Source organism: Acinonyx jubatus, chromosome E4 (genome assembly GCF_027475565.1).
Source record: "Acinonyx jubatus isolate Ajub_Pintada_27869175 chromosome E4, VMU_Ajub_asm_v1.0, whole genome shotgun sequence".
Classification (NCBI taxonomy): domain Eukaryota; kingdom Metazoa; phylum Chordata; class Mammalia; order Carnivora; family Felidae; genus Acinonyx; species Acinonyx jubatus.
The window spans coordinates 37,351,681-37,371,075 of NC_069395.1; the positions used below are offsets into that span (position 1 = coordinate 37,351,681).

The following is a 19,395-nucleotide window of genomic DNA, read 5'->3' on the forward strand; positions in this document are numbered from 1 at the left end:
CATGTGCACATGTACTTTTTCAACTGAAACAAAAACCTAGTTAATAAGAAAAGCAGCAGCAGCAGAAGCAAATAATCCCGGGAGAAATGCAAAAGTAGTTTCTGGTCATGGAAGGGAAGACTGTGATCAAGATGAAGCAAACAAGAACTGTGGCAATTAGATCTGAATATGGAGTATTTATTTGTGACCTAAGAGGAGGTATGTCCAAAAGAGATGAAGGCTAAGAGAGAGAAACACTGCATAAGGAAGATTAGGTCAGATTAAGGATGATGTTGAAAGTTAGGCAGAGTAATTTAGACTTAATGAGAAAGGTAAAAGGAAGCCACTGGAGAGGAATAACGTTATTAAAAGCATTAGGGAAGATTATTCTGGCAATGATAAACACAGTTGAGAGCCAAGGAGCCAACCTACAGACTATGGCAGTAATCCAGGCAGGTGGTGATGGACAATAGCCTGAACCACAGCTTGATGGTAGGAATGGAGACTGGAGTGTGAATATGAAAGACGTTTTGAAACAGATTATGTATGAGGGAATCAACAAGGACTCAAGGACTACTACAAAATTTCAAACCTGATGACAAGAGCATGTTGATTCCATTTTTGAAGATTGAGAATTTACGGTAATAATCTAATTTCAGAGGAAAGATGGAAATAGGAAGAGATATAAAGTCCAAGGAGAAATATCTACCAAGCATTTGGAATCTGACAAGAAGCAGATTTTTAACTGGAAGACTCACACTGGAATTCTGGCCCTGCCACTTACCATCTCTGTGATCTGAGCCAATTACTGAAATCTTTGAGTCTCAACTTCTTTGTCTGCAAAATGGGGGTAAAGATGTATACCAAATTGCTTTCATGTAAAACATCTCTGGAAAAACATACAAGAAATTAGGCATTGGTTGCCATTGGGCAAAGGAGCTGAGGGGATGGCAGAAGAGTAAGTGGGAAATATTTTACATATATATATAGATAATACATATATATACACATGTGTGTGTATATATCTGTATCTATATCTATGGACCCTTTTGCAGCTTTTGAATTTTCACACATGAATGTATTGGCATAAAAAGAAATAAATGTTAAAATAAAAGGGGGGGGCGACGTTTATTGTCTATAATAATAGAAAGTCCAAGAATTCTGTAAGCTCTACAAGCTACGATGCTGGAGAGTAGTTCAGCTCAAGGAGAAGGACTAGAACGCCCAGGCTGATGTGAAGGGGAGCAGTCAGACTGGCACAAAATAAATGGGAGGAAGCACCCAGCTTCAACTCAACCCAAAGATTCAACTCCAAAGAAAAGGAGGGGTGAAGAATCCAAAGATGATACAGTTTCACGAGTGGAAAAACTGAGTGAGGGCAGTTCAGTGCAAAGAAGCCAAGAGAAGGGGCAGGCTGAAGGGGCCATGACGAAGGCAGAAAAGCCTCCGGATTTAGCATTAAGAACACTGGCGACGTTTTAAGTGCCTAAGCAGAAGCAATAGGGAAACAGATCTAAATGCAAGTGTATGAAAGAAAGAGTGAAGGATTAAGAAATAAGAGAAGACACAGATGCTGTTTTTGAAGTACAGAAGAAAGCAATTTTTAAAAAAGTGATTATCGTTAGGTAATACCACAGTCTTTTTTTATTTATTCAAATACTTAAGCCATTTCCACTTATCTATGTCTTATTCCCTAAACTGTCCTGCCTTTAACTTACTTGTGCTTAAGAATAAAACCCTCAGCCAAACAGCCCCAGAAGTTAAGGACTATGTCTTATATTTCTATGTATTAAAAATTATGCCTTGTAGAGTGCTCTGTGTATTAGGAGACATTTAACCTTTTGGGACGATCAAGAAGGCATATGTGAGACATTTATGAAAACGATATTAATGATTTTTAAAAAGCAAGAAGAATTTTACCATTTAAAAAATTGAGGGAAAATATTAGAAAATTAATGTTATCTTCTAATTTCTGTCATTCAGCACAGTACTGGGTACTAAAATGCTCCCAGTAAATACATACTGATTTCAAGGTTCATTAATTCAGATCAGTAAGCTTAACAGAGCACATCACAAAGTTCCCCAGGGATGGCACATCAATCCTATGTCAGTGATGAACTCTGGCTCAAGTTTCTGTTCCAAGGACATAGCCTATTACAAACTGTTCTTACCAGGGCCATTTTCACATTGACAAAAAGGAAAACTAACTCTTCAAACAGAGCACCCTTTCTCACTCACCACGACAATCTTCTTCACTATTTGGTCTGAATTTCTCTCTCTAGGCTGGCTTACCTCACTTCTCAACTAAAGCTCTGTCCTGAATTACCGTTTTCTGGGTCAGTTCCTAAATAGGGGCTTCTCCTCTACCCTAGAATGGGACTGGCCACCAGGGATGTGTTCCAGAAAAGCATGGCAAAAATTTTATAATCTTTAAGGTACAGAAAAACATTATGTTTCAAAGTACTCTGCCAGAGACATAATCTCTCAAAATGTCTCCATTCTACTAACCACAAAGAAAAAGATGTAAAAGAACTAATTCTCAGGCTTAACTTGTCATTCCTCCTAATATCAGATAAGGTACAAATCAGAGCTCTCAGGAGATATAAAACCAAAAATAAAATTATGTCTTTGAAAATATCCAGAATAATCTTTTGCTTCGTAACAGACAGGTTGTATAAATCAACTTCTTCAGATAAGATTATAACATCAAAATAAGTGTAAGCTATTAACACAAATTAACACCAACTAAAATGGATATTTATATTAGCAAGCATACAAAATCCAAACAAAAATATAAACACATGAAAAAATATTTTTGTTCTTATGAAATTAATTCTGTTTTTGGCTATTTTAATAAAAATACACTATATTAGGCCTTCATTTTGTGTTTTTAGAACATTTAGAGTGAAAGGATTTCCTTTAAATCTGGAATATATGATTCCATATGTTAATTATAATACCTACCATCACACCAGCAAAAGTAGCAATGAAATAGACACAATCACCCTTGAAGTACCAAAACCCAAAAATTGATCAGCGGTGGATGCGACTGGATGAGAGGCAGGAAAAAAGGAGGGAGGGAAGGGGGGAAGAAGGAAGCCCTAGAAAAAATATAATTACTCTTGGTAATTGGGAGTAAAACTCAAATTTGAAACCAACAAATATCATTATCACTGTTTTCCTCTGTTCTATTTCAATATTTTCAAAAATATATCTAGGCTGTGAGGTAGTGATTATTTGACCATATCTATTTAATTAAGATCAATATGCTCAGGTTTCAGGCACAGGAAAAAATTCTTTGTGAGAGAAACAAATATTAAAAAATACATATTTTCAATTAAAATTAATCAAAGAAAAAAGTTAATCAAAGAAAAAAGAAAGATAAATCAGAATTAAAAACTCAAGGGAAGATGTGGTAAAATGAAGAAATACTAGCAAGCTGTGAAATCAACAAACTAGTTAACATTTAAGTGACTGTTAATGTGGCTGTGAAGTTCAGTGCATATATTATGAAAAAACTTATTACAAAAAAAAAAATCCCACTGCATAGCATTAAAAAAAAAAAAAGATTGATCATTAAATTCCAGATTATTTTAATAAGATATAGGAAAGAGTGAAGGGGAGGAAAAAAGAGAATTCAAGTCTGCTAAAATTTGCAACATTTCAATGACCACACTTTTCATTCTTAACAGACAGACATGTTCTTACATTACTATATATTGAGTACAGATATAAGTAAAGTAAAAACAAATGTTTAATTAGCATGTAAAAATCTTTTTAATTCACTAGAACATAAAGGAATAAAGAAAACAATCAAAGTAACAAAGGAAAGTAATGGAGAAAGGAAACAAAAAAGAATGTATAAGAACAATAGGAAGATGGGGAAAGTAAGCAAAAACATCAGGTATATCAATAAATGCAAATAATTTATGTTACACTATTTAAAAAGACTCAGATTAAGTCTAAAGAGGTAAATTTAACTATGTGCTATTTATAAGGATTAAACCCAAATGACAGAGAAAAGTCAATAATAAAATTGACAGACTAATGAATACATGCAAAGAAAAATAAGTAGCAATGTTAATGATATATAAAGAATCAGAGACAAAAAGCTTTCATGTTTTATTTATTTTTGAGAGACAGGGACAGACAGAGCATGAGCAGGGGAGGGGCAGAGAGAGAGGGAGACACAGAATCCGAAGTAGGCTCCAAGCTCTGAGCTGTCAGCACAGAGCCCCATGTGGGGCTCAAACTCACAAACTGTGAGATCAGGCCCTGAGCTGAAGTCGGACACCTAACCAACTGAGCCACCCAGGAGCCCCTAGAGGCAAAAAGCTTTAAATAGGATAGAGGATTCCTTTACATTAATAAGTTCTATTTGTGCAATAAGAGCATTAAGATAAAAATTTTTTTTTTTTGTTACCGTTTACTTTTTTTTTTTTACTTTTTTTTTTATTTTTTAGCGTTTATTTATTTTTGAGACAGAGAGAGACAAAGCATGAACGGGGGAGGGTCAGAGAGAGGGAGACACAGAATCCGAAACAGGCTCCAGGCTCTGAGCTGTCAGCACAGAGCCCGATGCGGGGCTCAAACTCACGGACCGCGAGATCATGACCTGGGCCGAAGTCGGCCGCCTAACCAACTGAGCCACCCAGGAGCCCCTAGAGGCAAAAAGCTTTAAATAGGATAGAGGATTCCTTTATATTAATAAGTTCTATTTGTGCAATAAGAGCATTAAGATTAAAAAAATTTTTTTTTGTTACTGTTTATTTACTTTTAAAGAGAGAGAGTGAAGAGTGCACACGTGAGCAGGGAAGGGGCAGAGAGAGGGGGAGACCCAAAATCCAAAGCAGGCTCCAGGCTCTGAGCTGTCAGCACAGAGCCCAACGCAGGGCTTGAACTCACAGACCACGAGATCATGACCTGAGCTGAAGTCGGACACTCAACAGTCTGAGCCACCCAGGCGCCCCTAAGATTTTTAAATTAAAATACAAATGGGTGTGAGAAGAGAATAAATATCAAAACTCCATAGATCAAAAGGAAAAAAAAAAACTAATTTAAAATGGTATACTTGAGTACTATCAATAAAGTAGATTCAATATAGCTTTATACTAAAATGCTATATTAGTAATATATATAGTACGTAGTATACATATACAATATGTAACATTACATGTAATATGTAATATTAACACAATACATATATATAACATGTAACATTATATACTTGTCTACATATTATACTACATATAACATATCTGATATAATTAATATAGAAAATATACCTTCTTTTTAAATCCTTTGAACTACAGTTGACACAGGGGTGAGGGTGCTGACTCCCTACACAGTAGAACATGGTAGTCTGACAGATCTATATATAAAATCCATGTATAAGTGGACCCATGCAGTTCAAACACATGTTGTTCAATGGTCAACCATATTTATAAAAAGTGATCCTACACTGGGTCTCAAAGAAACTTTAAAATTAGAAATAACAGAAGGTTGGCAACAACAAAAATTCCATGAATACAAAAAACTGATAACTTCAAAAACAGAAACTTCCAGTTATAAGATCAGTTGGTATCAGGTGTGGAACATACAACATGACTACAGTCAACACTGCTGTGTGATGTATATGAAAGTTGTTAAGAGAGTAAAGCGTAAGAGCTCTCATCGTAAGAAAACTTTTTTCTATTGTTCCTGCATGAGATGACGGACACTAAGTAAACTTACTTTGGTCATTATTTCACAATAAATGTAAGTGAAAGCATGCTGCACGCCTTCAACTTATACAGTGATGTGTGTCAAGTGTATCTCAATAAAACTGGAAAAAAACAATACGAATAAAGAAAAAAATTAATTTCAGGGTCACAGAAGAAATAAAAATTGCTCTCTAGGAAATCTAAGAAAACAATCATTTATAATACCACCAAAACCCACGAACTACTTAGGAATAAATCTAACAGAATGTTACAAGATTTGGATGCTTTAAACTAAGAACTGCTGATGATAAACTAAAACCTAAATAAACAGAGAGAGATATTTTGTTCATGGATCAGAAAACTCAATACTATTAAGATGTCAGCTCTTTTCAAACTGATTTATAGATGCAAATACCAATCAAAATCCTAGCAAGGTTTTTTGCAGAGACTGACAAATTGATTCTAAATTTTATATGAAAAGGCAAAGGACCTAGAACACCTAAAATAATTTTGATAAATACAAAGGTAGAGGACTCACACCACCTGATTCCAAGACTTACTATAAAGGTACAGTAATCAAGATAGTGTGCTATTGGGGTGCCTGGCTGGCTCAGTCAGAAGAGCATGGGACTCTTGCTCTCAGGGTCGTGAGTTGGAGCCCCACACTGGGTGTAGAGATTACTTAAATAAATAAAACTAAAAAAACCCCAAGACAGTGTGCTATTCATTTAAGGATAGACACATAGATCAAAGAAACAGAACCCAGAAACAGACTTATGTCAATATGGTCAAAGAATTTTTAACAAAGATGCTAAGGTAAGTCAATGAAGAAAGGACAGTCTTCTCAACAAAAGGTGTGGGATGATTGCCTATCTAAATGCGTATCAATCCCTACCTTGTACTTGAGTAGACAACAGTCAACTCAAAATGGATCACACAGAGCTAAATATAAAACCACAGTTATAAAACTTCTAGAAAAAAACACAGGGCAAAATCTCTGTGACCTTGGATCAGGTAAAGATTTCCTAGATAAAACAAAAAACACAACCTAAAAAAGTGAAAAAAAAAATTGATAAACTGAATTTCATCAAAGTAAATAACTTCTACTCTCTAGAAGATACTGTAAAGACACATACTGGCAGGAAATACTTGTAAAATACATATCTGATAAAGCATCTGTATTCAGAATATATAAAAACCTCAGTAACAAGAACACCATCTTTAAAAAAATGCATAAAAGATTAAAATAGGCACTTCACCAAAGAAATATAGATGACAAGCCTGAAAGATACTCATCATTAGTCATTAGGGAAATGCAAATTAAAACCATGATGTGATACCACTGCATACCTGATAAAATGGCTAAAATTACAAAGCCCTATGATAGAAAGTGCTAGCAAAGATAGAGAACTAGAACTCTTACATACTGCTGGTGGGAATGTAAAATGGTACAGTCAGCATGGAAAACAGCTTGGCAGTATCTTACAAAGTTAGTAATATATTTACCACACAACCCACCAGTTCAAGTCCTAGGTATTTACCTCAGAAATGTCTCCCAAAGACCTGTACAATAGTAGCTTGATTTATAATAACAAAAACTGGAAACAATCCAAGTGTCCCTCACCCTGTGAATGAATAAGCAAATGGTGGTACGTCCATACACTGGGATACTACTTAGCAATAAAAAGGAACAAATTACTGCTTAATGCAGCAACATGAATGAATATCAAAAGCATTATGCTAAGTAAAAAAAAGTCATATCCAGAAGGCTACATACTGTGTGATTGCATTTATATTCTAGAAAGGCAAAATTATAGGGACAGAAATCAGATTGGTGGTTGTTAGGAGCTGGGGGAAGGACTGACTACAGAGGAGCCTGAAGGAACTTTTGGGGTGATGAAAATGTTCTATATGTCAATTGTGGTGGTGGTTACATAACTACACACACTTATTAGAACTCATTGATCAGTATACCTAGAAAGGTTTCTGTAAATAAATTATACCACAATAAACCTGACTTCTAAAAAATGCTTTTCAAATTAATGGCAATGAGAGCACCAGAAGCCATAATTTATAGAATTTAGGCAATCTGCACTACGGGGAAAATTAATAGCCTTAACTGCTTTCATTATTAAACAAGAATAAAAATAAGTGTTCTAAGCCCTTGAAAAAGATAAGAAAGCCATGCCTGTGCAAAGTCAAATCAAGAAAAGGGAGACATAAACACAAAGAATAAGAAAAAATAAAGATAAAATTTCAAATACAAAAACACTAAAAATTATAAAGGTTCTCTATATTGATACTAATGAATCTGAGAAGTGAATTAAATGGAAAACATCAAAACTGGTTGAAGAAAAGGTAGAAAAGATAGGGCAATACCTATATAAATAATTGGAAATATTCTCAAAATACTATCCCTGGAGAAAGTTCCAGGTTCAGATGGGTTTCTGATACCTTTTAAGCAGTATCCTTAGGAGACAGAAAATTTCTGTCATAGCTATTCACCTCACCATTCCAGAATATAGAAAGATAAAGATCCCAATTCATTTTATTAAGACAGCACCACCCGAACCCTACAATCTGTCAAAGTATACAGGAAGGAAAATGATAGAAAAATCTTACCTTTAATACAGTTTTTTAGAGCTACTCTTACAATAGCATTTTTTTTCTTTTTTTTTTTAGACAGAGTACAAATGGTAGAGGGAAAGAGAATCCTAAGCAGGCTCAATGCCCAGCAAGGAGCCTGACACAGAGCTGGACGCCACAACCCCAAGGTCACAACCTGAGCTGAAACCAAGTCAGATGCCCAACCGACTGAGCCACCCCGGCGCCTCTTAAAAAAGCACTTATATATATATGCCAGAAACTATATGTATATACACTGCTTTGCTCAAATATCTTATCTGGCAATCCTCTATTACCCTAGCTTAATGGCACTTCTGTTTCTTTAAACTCCTCCCATGATAAAAACAAAAAGCAGACAACATACACTTTAGCAGTACAGTCTCAATTCTTTGCTCTTTAAAGCAGAACTCCTGTATGTTTTATTTAGTTTTTAGTTTTTATGTAAATTCCAGTTAGTTAACATACAGTGTAATACTAGTTTCAGGAGTACAATTTAGTGACTCAACACTTGGTGCTCATCACAAGTACGTTCCTAAATCTCCATCACCTATTTAACTCATGCGCCACCCCCCATCCTCTCCACCAACCCCCTGATAACCATCAGTTTGTTCTTTATAGTTCAGAGTCTGTCTCTTGGTTTGCCTCTCCCCATTTTCCCCCATGATTGTTTGTTTCTTAAATTCCACCTGAGTGAAATCATATGGGATTTGTCTTACTCTGACTGACCTATTTTGTAAAGCAGAACTCCTTTAAAAGAACCTTCTAGGGGCACCTGGGTGGCTCAGTTGGTTAAACATCCAACTCTTGATTTCAGCTGAGGTCATGATCTCCCGGTCCTGAGTTCAAGCTCCACTCCACACTGAATGTGGAGCCTGCTTAAGATTCTCTCTCTCCCCCTTTCCCCTCCCGCATGCTCGTTCTCTTGTTTTCTCTCTCTCCCTCTGAAATTAAAAACAAAACAAAAACCTCAAACTTAAAAAAGAAATAAAAAATAGGGGCAGCTGGGTGGCTCAGTAGGTTAAGTGTCCAACCCTTGATGCGGGCTCAGGTCATGATCTCATGGTTCGTGGGTTCAAGCCCCACAATGGGCTCTCTGCTGTGTCAGCTCGGATCCTGCTTGGAATTCTCTTTCCCTCTCTCTCTCTGCCCCTCCCCCACTCGTGCACATGCAAGCACTCTCTCTCAAAATAAATAAACTTAAAAAATTTTTCAAGAAAAAATTTTTTAAAACCCACTTTCTATATTCACAGTCTGTATTTTTCCTGTTTTCCTCCAACCAGTCTTGTGCCCACAATACTCCAATAAAACTGCTCTCATGCAGGTCATTAATGACTTCGTTTTGCTAATTGCAAAGGTGAATTATCAGTCCTCATATCCTGAAGAATACAAATATAGTGCAGTATCCCTCATGGTTGATTATAACCTTCTTCCTATAAAATAATACTATCTTGACTTATCTCCTGCCTCACAGGCTGCATATCAGGTTGCTTTGCTGGTTCTTTCTTATTTCATCGTTCCTTGAATCTCATCTATACTCTCTCCCTAGGTGACTCATCTGGTCTCATGACTTTAAATACCATCTATAAATTGATGACTCCCATATTTACAATTTCAGGTAGATCTGTTCACTAAACTCCCAACTCCTTGACATCTCTACTTGGATGTCTGACACTGTAAACGTCATTTGTTCAGAACTGAACTCCTGATCCTCAAGAAAAAAGCCTCCCAGAATCTTACTCAATCCAAGTAAATTTGTTGAAGCCAAAAGCCTTGAGTCATTCTTTCTTTCTCTTACACTCTACGTATAATTTGCCAGTAAATCCGTCAGCTTTGCCTTTAAAATATATCCAGAATATTACCACTTCTCGCTGCTATCTCCACTGCTCCCCCGGGTTCAGATAAAGACAGTATTTTCTAATTGGAATATTTGCAACTGCCTCCTAAATGTTCTCCCTGCTTCTGCCCTTGTGTCCCTACAATCTAGTCTCAATATATCTAAGTCAGAGAGAGTCTCTTAGAACAAGTATACTAATGTCCTCTGCACCCCACCCCCATCACCCTGGTAACCACTGTTTTAGTTTTCCTAAGTTTGGCCTTTCCAGATTCCACAAATAAGTGACATCATAGAGTATTTGTCTCTCTCTGTCTAACCTGGGGGTGGGAGGATAGGACAGATGTTGTGTAAGGGTACAAATTTATGAGTAAAATAAGTCCTAGAGATCTAATGTATCATACAGTGAATATGGAAAACAATGTTGTATGATCATCATCAAGCTTGCTAAGACTCTAGAACTTAACTATTCCAAACACTAAAATTAAGAAATGATAATTATGTAATGTGATGGTGCTAATTATCACAACAATGGCAATCGTATTACAATATGGAAGTGTCCCATAATAACATGCTTAAATTAACACAATGTGATATGTCAAATATATTTCAATGAAAAAATAATAATGGCCTGTGCTAAAGTCCTTCCTTACAAAGGACTCAAAGGCCCTAAATGATCTGCTACCCCCTCCACCCATCTTACACTGTATGTACAGCCACACTGATCTCACACTTATGAATGCTCTCACATCAGGACCTTTTTCTTGCTGTTTTCCCTGCTGGTAATGTTCTTCTTTCAGAGGCTCACAAAGTTGGGATCCCTCCTTTACGTCCCTGCTAAAGTGTCAGCTTCTCAGTGAGCGCTCCCCTGACCACCCTACATAAAACTAGAACCTCCCTCTTCCTCACTCACTGATCTTCTTCCCTGACTTTATTTTTCCCCACAACATGAATCACTACCTGGTCTCTCCACCCAGCAGAAGCAAACGCAAACCTTCTCTAGAGAAATTATTCTTTAGAAGATTCCCACACACACTTCTCCAAGGAAAATGAGGAGCTCAAAGTAAAAAACAGCCAAGTATATAAGGAAAAAGGGTACTACAAAAGAGGGCCAAGAGAAATAGAGAGCAGAGACAGGTCTGAAAAGACCTTAGATAAGCTGGAGAGATAATTACTGGACTAAAACATGGACGGGAGAAATTATTCAGAGCACGGCACAGAGAGTTAAAGAGGCGGAAAAAAGATAAAGATTACGGGGGTGATTACGAGAAGGGCTAACATACATTTAACTGGACATCCGGGAGGAAAGGCAAGATAGACTGGCAACATCTGCAAAAATGATGGCTGACAATTTCCCAAAAGTGTTGAAAAACACCATTCTTATGTTTCAAGAAAATCAATAGCCGAGACAGTTTAAACAGAAGAAATCCACAGATGGTTCACTGTGCAGACCGTCAAATTAAACAGAGAAAATTTAAAGCAGCAAAAAAGTTCCTTCCAAAGAGTACTGCCATTCTCAGCAGTAATAATGAAAATCAGTAGACGGCAGAATGGTATCCTCGAGGCCCTGGGCATTATTCTACCCCCAGAGAAAGTATCTTTCAAGATTGAGGGCAAAATAAAGACATTTTCAGACAAGCAAATACTGGGAGAGCTTACCACCACAGACCCTCACTAAAGGACTTCCCAATCAATCAATCAATCAACCAACCAAAAAAAATCAATCAATCAATCAATCAATAAGGGACTTTCCAAAGGCAGGAAAAAAAAGTATCCCAGAGAGAAAGCCTGAAGAGCAAAGACGGTGGAAGGTCCAAATGATCAATGAATTTATAAAACAACCAAACTGATAAGACAGAATTAAGACACATGACAACAATATGTAAGAGTTTAGAGGAATATAAATGAGTAGTGTGTTGTAAGGTCTTTGTAGCAGAATTAACATAAGATATATCTGAAACATACAGATAAAGACTAGAAGTAAAAAGATGATACTCTACCATGTAGGTACATCCCGAAGAAAACTGAAGTAACTATATTAGTATCAGACAAAACAGACTAAGGTAAAAGATAAACTGCAGAAAACTAAATAAATGCAATGTATTTATTCATGTATTAGAAGACGTAACACTGTAAAAACATCAATTGCTTACAAACTGATCTTTCCATTCAATGTAATCCCAATGAAATGATCAGCTTTTTTTTCAAGTTTTATTTATTTTGAGAGAGAGAGAGAGAGAGGGAAAGGGGGGAGGGGCAGAAAGAGGAAGAGAGGGAGAGAATCCCATGCAGGTTCCGCACTGTCAGTGCAGAGCCCCACGCAGGGGGCTAAACTCACAAATCATGAGATCATGACCTGAGATGAAATCAAGTCAGATGCTTAACTGACCAAGGCACCCAGGCATCCCTCTCAGCATTTTTTTTTTTTTTTTAAACCTGGAACTTGATCAGCTGCTTCTGAAATTTATATAGAATGCCAAGGACCAATAAAGTACAAGTATCCAGAATATACAAAGAATGACTACAAATCAACAGAAAAGTAATCAAGACTTGAATAGCTGTGTCACAAAAGAGGAAATCCAAATGATCAATAAACATATTAAAAGGATGTTCAACTTCTTTAGTAATCAAGGAATTAGAAATTAAAACTACAACTTCTAAACTGGTAAAAATGTAAAGGTCTGGTAATTCTAAGTGTTGGCAAGGAAGTGGACCAATGGGCACTCACCTTATTAGGAATGTAAACTGGCTCAATCAATTTGGAACACAGTTTGACATTAACTGGTAGAGCTGAAGATCTACATATTCTAGAAGTCAGCAGTTTCACTCTTAAGTATACAAAGAAAGCCCAGCACATATGTGCCAAGAGATAAAGAATGCTCATAGCAGCACTGTTTGCAAGTGCCCGTGTTGGAAATAACCCATCAAAAGCAAATAAACTGTGGTCCATTCGTATAATGGAAAACTACACAGCCATTAAAGGGAAAAAAAAAAACAAACATGCAAACACATGGATGAGTCTCATCAGTACGATGTTAAGCAAAAGAAATAAAAACAAAAACTAAACGTTATTTTTCAGGGAAGCATATATAGGTGGTAAAACAATAAAGAGTGAAGAAACGATTATCACAAAAGTCAAAATAGCAGTTTCCTCTGGGTAGGTGTTCTGGTTCTGAGGGAAGGTGGCAGGGGTCTGTGAGCCTGCAGTCCTCTATTTCTAGCTGGATGGTGGCTACATTGTTTTCATTTACAATTATTTAAACCATTAAACCATATTTTACATACTTTTTTGTATGTGTGATGTGTCATACAATAAAGAGGCAAATGTGAAGGAATAATACAACACTTTCACTGGGTTTGCTTCCCTACTGTAGCCGAGTACATTCTCTTCTTGGAAAGACAGTATTATTTAGTGGAAAAAGCATTAGAGGACAGAGCTCTCTTAATTAAAATCTCAATTAAGTCCCCTTAAGAAGCTCTCTTAAGCATATTAAGTCTCTCTGAACCCTAATTTGTTCACCCCCTAAATGCAAATACTAACACCTGCCCTTATCTCTTGGGATAGTCGGGCCTACCAATCACAACATACGGAAACGTGTTTAGAAAACTGCAAACAAAAAACCCAAATTAACACGGCACCTTAGCTTCATGATCTGAAATTCAAAGGTTTTTGTTGCACTGTAGCTATGATGACACCAAAAGATAATAAAATCCGTGAAAATAAAGGTTACATTCTAATAATCTTCCATTTCACTTCAAACATTTTTTAGAAATGGTGCATCTGTTAACAGTAATGAATAAACAAATTTCTTCTTTTGAGAAGAAATATAAAACATTAACTTGACCTAAAAAATGTTATAAAAGATGCCACATTAAAAGTCTAGAGATTGATTGGGGCACCTGGGTGGCTCAGTCCATTAAGTCTGACTCTTGATCTCAGCTCAGGTCATGATCTCACGGTTCAGGGGATCGAGCCCTGTGTCAGGCTCTGCACTGATGGTGTGGAGCCTGCTTGGGATTCTCTCTTTCCCTCTCTCTCTCTGTCCCTTCCCTGCTCTCTCTCTTGCTCTCAAAATAAGTAAATAACCTTAATAAAAGTCTAGAGATTGAGACCTGCTCCTGCATTTACAAAATAAAACTTAAGAATGTCCTTCCTCTCTATAAAAAGAAAAAATATACTTTGCTGAGTTACGCTTCCAGTACCTTCTCCCTAATCACAGCTGGCACCAACTGTTCTCCCTAAAGTGAGTAAAGGAGACAGGAATTAAATAAATGATTTTCCTGGGCTTCTCATGTAGCCTTAGTGCTGCTATGGGAAAAGTAACAGGAAACTGAGAGGCAAAGTCTAACTCACTAAAACAAACAATGCACAAAAGGATAAAAGTTTCAGGTATTTATTTTGCCACTTAAAAAATAACTTCTGCCGTACGTATCGACACTGTTCTTAATATTTTTTTCAAATTCAAACATTTAAAAGATGACAAAGATGGTACAAAAATGGAAAGTAGAACAATTTATGACAATGTTGCATTATTTTTCTATATAAAATATTAATGTTGAAAGTTCTACATACCTGAATATTTTCCCTACTCCAAGTGTGTGGTGTTTTATTGGCAAGTAATTTCAGATCTTGAATAGCAAGTCTCTTTACTGCCTTCCTAGGGTCATTCTTCAAATACTGCAATAGTAGCTGAATCTATGAAAGAAAGGTCATTCATGAACAACACTGCCACTGAAATTACCATTAGGGATGTACTACCGTTTAGTGAAGCTTTTAGATCTGAGACAGGACTCATTTCAGATTACAGCCCTATCACTTATCAGCTATGGGTCCATGTTTGGGCCAGTTTCTCCTCGTGCATAAAAGTATACTTATAATCCTTTAACTCGTAAGATTCTAGCACAGAACCTGGCCTTTTAATCTTTACTGCCAACTCCATGCTCTGCCAAGTGCCCTCACTTCTACTTCATGTTCTTAAAGGGCTCCCAAGAATTACTACTGTGGATGCAGAAAGAAAAAAGCAAGCAAAAGGAAATCAAAGTCATCTTTATCAGAGAAAGGGACCTTAATATTATCAAAACTTAGGAGTTAGTTAAAACTTAGGGGTTACTTAAATTTCTTGGTTTATACTTAATAGGAAAGTTTACTGAAGAAAAGGCAGTTTAAAGAAAACTGAAATTACCTGCTTAGGCGTATCAACCAAAGATGAAGCGGCAAGCAGAGTAAAAGTGTGCAAAGAAACAATCACCATCTTGGTGGAGGGATAGGACGTGACCAGCTGCTGTAAAAGCTGACGTGCGCTGGACGCCAGGATCGCATCATGGTGCATGTGCTGAAGGATGGGGATTAACTTCAGCTTCAAGTCAACTGGTGTGGCTAACCCTGGATGCAAAAGGAATCGTTAGGAACAGATTTCTGATTATCATCCTTGATAATATTTCACATTTAAAAGGTCTGATTTGGGGCGCCTGGGTGGCTCAGTCGGTTGAGCATCCAACTTCAGATCAGGTCATGATCTCGGGGTTCAGGAGTTCAAGCCCCACGTCTGTCTCTGTGCTGACAGCTCGGAGCCTGGGACCTGCTTCAGATTCTGTCTCCCTCTCTCTCTCTGCCCCTCCCCTACTTGTGATCTGTCTCTCTCTCTCTCTCTCAAAAATAAACATTAAAAAAAAATTAAAAGAAAAAAAGGTCTGATTCACTTAGCAAAATGACCATTTAAAAACAAATAGTATACTAATGTTACATTTACGACATCAAAGATAATTATAGTAAAGCTAACCCCCAATTAAGTTTGATAGTTTTCTTCCAAAGCATTTATCTTAACATTAGTTTTTTGGTGAGTATGAAACTACATGCTGACAGTAGAAAATGCCTTTAAAAGGCACAGCAGGGGCGCCTGGGTGGCGCAGTCGGTTAAGCATCCGACTTCAGCCAGGTCACGATCTCGCGGTCCGTGAGTTCGAGCCCCGCGTCAGGCTCTGGGCTGATGGCTCAGAGCCTGGAGCCTGTTTCCGATTCTGTGTCTCCCTCTCTCTCTGCCCCTCCCCCGTTCATGCTCTGTCTCTCTCTGTCCCAAAAATAAATAAACGTTGAAAAAAAAAATTTTTTTTTAAATAATAAAAGGCACAGCAGAAAGCAAAGTTTATTATTTGCTATCTATTTCTTCCCACAGCATACTAAAAAGATATATGCATGCAGGTACATATACATATGTACACACATACTCAATGGCTACAATTTAATTATATTTACAGTTTTAATTATTTCCTTCAACACTAAGTCAAGACCTGGATGTGAACGGACTGTGTATGGAGGGGTTCTGAAGTTCTCTGAACTTAGTGTGGCAATGCCTTTTTTTTACCTCCTCCACGGCAGGCATTCCATGAGGATTAAGTCCAGCGTATCTTTTGCTGTCAACACCGTAGCTACACAAAAACATGTTTTCTTCTGCAGCATGGCTTTGTGATGATAAAGAACAAAAACCTGTAGATCATAATTCACCACATATATGCCAAAAGCTAATTCATACTCTGCGGAACACTGTTTTCCCATTGTGAAGTCACCGTTAGTGAGAATATATAAGAACATTCCAACATCCAGGGGTGCCTTCCATCGACAACTCCCTTGCTGTGTGGCCTGTTTAGGTCTGGCCAAAGCAGAGAGCCCCAGGAGATGGAGGGAAGAAAAATGAGGCCAGAGTATGGACTCCCTGGTTTCCTTTCTGTAGCCATATCCTGCTTATGTTATTAATGTTTTGATCCTTACAGCACCAAATGCGTTTGACACTGCTGGCCATTCTGTCTTTGAAACTCTTCTCTCTTGAAGGCATACTCTTCCTGGCTTTTGTCCTTCTTCTGGCTATTCCTTCTCAATCTCTCTGTATTCATCTCTTTTAGCCACACTTTAATTTCTGGTATTCCTTGGGGTTGGTAATACACTTTTCTTCTCACCCTCAGTACTTTCCTTGAGTGAGGTGATATATTCCCATGGCTTCCATTATCAGCTATATGCTAAAGACTACCTCCTCCTACCCCTCCACCCTGCCCCTGAACTTCAGATACATGAATCCCATTACCTCCTGGTCACCTCCACTGGGATGTCTGGTCAGAAGCATTTTGTACTTACTGGGGCGCAGAGAACTTCTGGTCTTCCCCACAAAAAAATGGGAAAATTTTTCCCATTTTAGTTTAGGACAGGTGCATCATTATAGAGCCTTTCTTGATTTTCTTACTTCTCTCACACCCCACATCCAAATTTATTAGCAAATCCTATTGATCGTAGCTTTAAAATACAAGCCACATCTGACGATGCCATTCTGTTCCCATTGCTGTCCCTCTGGCCGACTTCGACCACCATCTCCAGACTGAATTACTGCAAAGTTCTCCTAAGTATTTTCTCTACTTACACCTTTCCCCATGGCAGACTCCCATCTCATATCCCTCCCTCCTTCCTCTGCAAATCTATGCTCAACCCAGCAGTCAGTGGAATTTTTCGCATTGATAGACATTTTTACTGGTTTAGGGACACTCAAGAAGTTTTCCTTGGCAGAAACACAAGCAACTTAAACTTAAATGTAAGGATGCGTTTATTACTAAGACTCCCCTGCCATTTCCCTATCTTGGGCTCCAGCCTTCCTCCACCCTACTCCTGTGCTTTTTTTCCCTCTTTCTCTTTCAACCCCCTAGAGTTCCTGTTCTTTTGCTTAAATTTTTTTATAGATAAAACTTGAGAAACAATAATGAATCTTAAGTGTGCAAACTAGCGGGTTTCTACATGTGAATATACCCTAATAACTATCACCCAAATACACACAATACTCCCGCACCGGCATAGGAAGGTCATGGGCATAGCTTCCACCAACTCCCTTGCGATTTGCCCACTGTCTGAGTTTAGCCAGTGTAGAGCCCCAGCAGGGTATAGGAGGAAGAAGAAAGACGTCAGAGTATTTATTCCCTGAGTCCCTCTCCACAGGGCCACATCAGGTCATAGCACACTGAAGGTCAGTTTTTCAAAGTGGCCTTCTTGACATGACTTCACGCTTCTGGTAATCACTCCCTCTTTGCACCCTTGGGTGCAGGACTACACTATCCCCTACAGCTCATCCTGCCCACAACTTTGTAAATCGTTGCTTCCTTAAACTCTCCTTGGATTATTTTAATTCAAGTGTGATATCTGTTCCCTGCTGAGCTCTTGTCTGACAGAGCAAGCGTTTGATAAAAACTACTCAACAAATGAGTGACGCATCCTTTTAATGATAGCTTTCTGCAGTAGAGCCCTTTTCTGGCAGTGAGAAAAAAACACAAAGGAATAAAGGAGAACAGGACAAAGCTCAACCATTGTATCCTGGTCTTCAGGTAATTTTAACGTGGCTCCATTACCTTTTCTGTAAAAGAGACCTAACAGCATTACCTGTCAACGTCTGCCAAGTTGTACAACTCAAAGGAACGTCACTTAGAAAAATACAAAGGATCTGGTGCTCTCTAGAGCTGTGCAGTGCTGGAGCCCCAGAGCCCCCTTTAATGAGCAGGAGGGTAAATGGGGTTAATACACATGAAGCGTAATATGGAAGATGAGATTAGAAAACGAGGGCCTTGTAGGCCATGGTAAGGAATCTGGATTTGAGTTTAGCTGCAACTGGAAGAAGACACTGGAGGAACATGAACAGAGTAAGAAACGAACTCCAGAACTTCTAACAGCCCTCCGCTCCCCAGATCAGACTGTTCTTCCCCTAAATATCTGCATCTCTCACACAAATATCACTCCACTAGTGGCCTTCCTTGACCAGCATATACAAAATATAAAGCACCCCCTTCCACCCTGGGATGGGGACTCTACTCTGGGAGCTCCCTGTCCCTACCCTGCTTTTTTTTCCATAGCAACTGTTATATTTTATTTTTATTTGTCTATTGCCACCCCCCCCACTTCTGCCACTAGAATGTAGGTTACAGGAGGGCAAGGACTTTGTTTTGTTCATTACTGTATCCTAAGCACCCAGAACAGCTCTGGCATTTAGAAGACGCTTAATAAATATTATTTAAATGAATAAGTAAATGAATGGTGACAAGCACACAGTAAGTACTTAATAAATGGCAGCAGCTATTATTAATACAAATCCCAGTAAGTCACTTCATAATACTAAACGAAGCACACATACCTTGAATCATTTCACTGATTTTGTTACAGATTCCTACAGCAAAATCCCTTTGAAAAAAGAGAGAACAGCAAAAACTTTAAAACCAAGAAAAATTACATTTGCT

At 37.8% G+C, this 19,395-nt stretch overlaps 1 protein-coding gene across 2 annotated transcripts in view; it reads right to left on the bottom strand.

Annotated features, from left to right (window-relative positions):
• The window catches only part of INTS7 (integrator complex subunit 7), a 91,704-nt gene that overhangs the window by 44,836 nt on the left and 27,473 nt on the right, over nucleotides 1-19,395 (bottom strand). For both annotated transcript variants that reach the window (XM_053209810.1, XM_053209811.1), the window contains 3 exons: nucleotides 19,293-19,339; nucleotides 15,321-15,520; nucleotides 14,711-14,833 (listed from right to left, as the gene is read on the bottom strand). In XM_053209810.1, coding sequence (XP_053065785.1) covers nucleotides 14,711-14,833; nucleotides 15,321-15,520; nucleotides 19,293-19,339 — 370 coding nt within the window. The remainder of the gene's footprint in view (nucleotides 1-14,710; nucleotides 14,834-15,320; nucleotides 15,521-19,292; nucleotides 19,340-19,395) is intronic.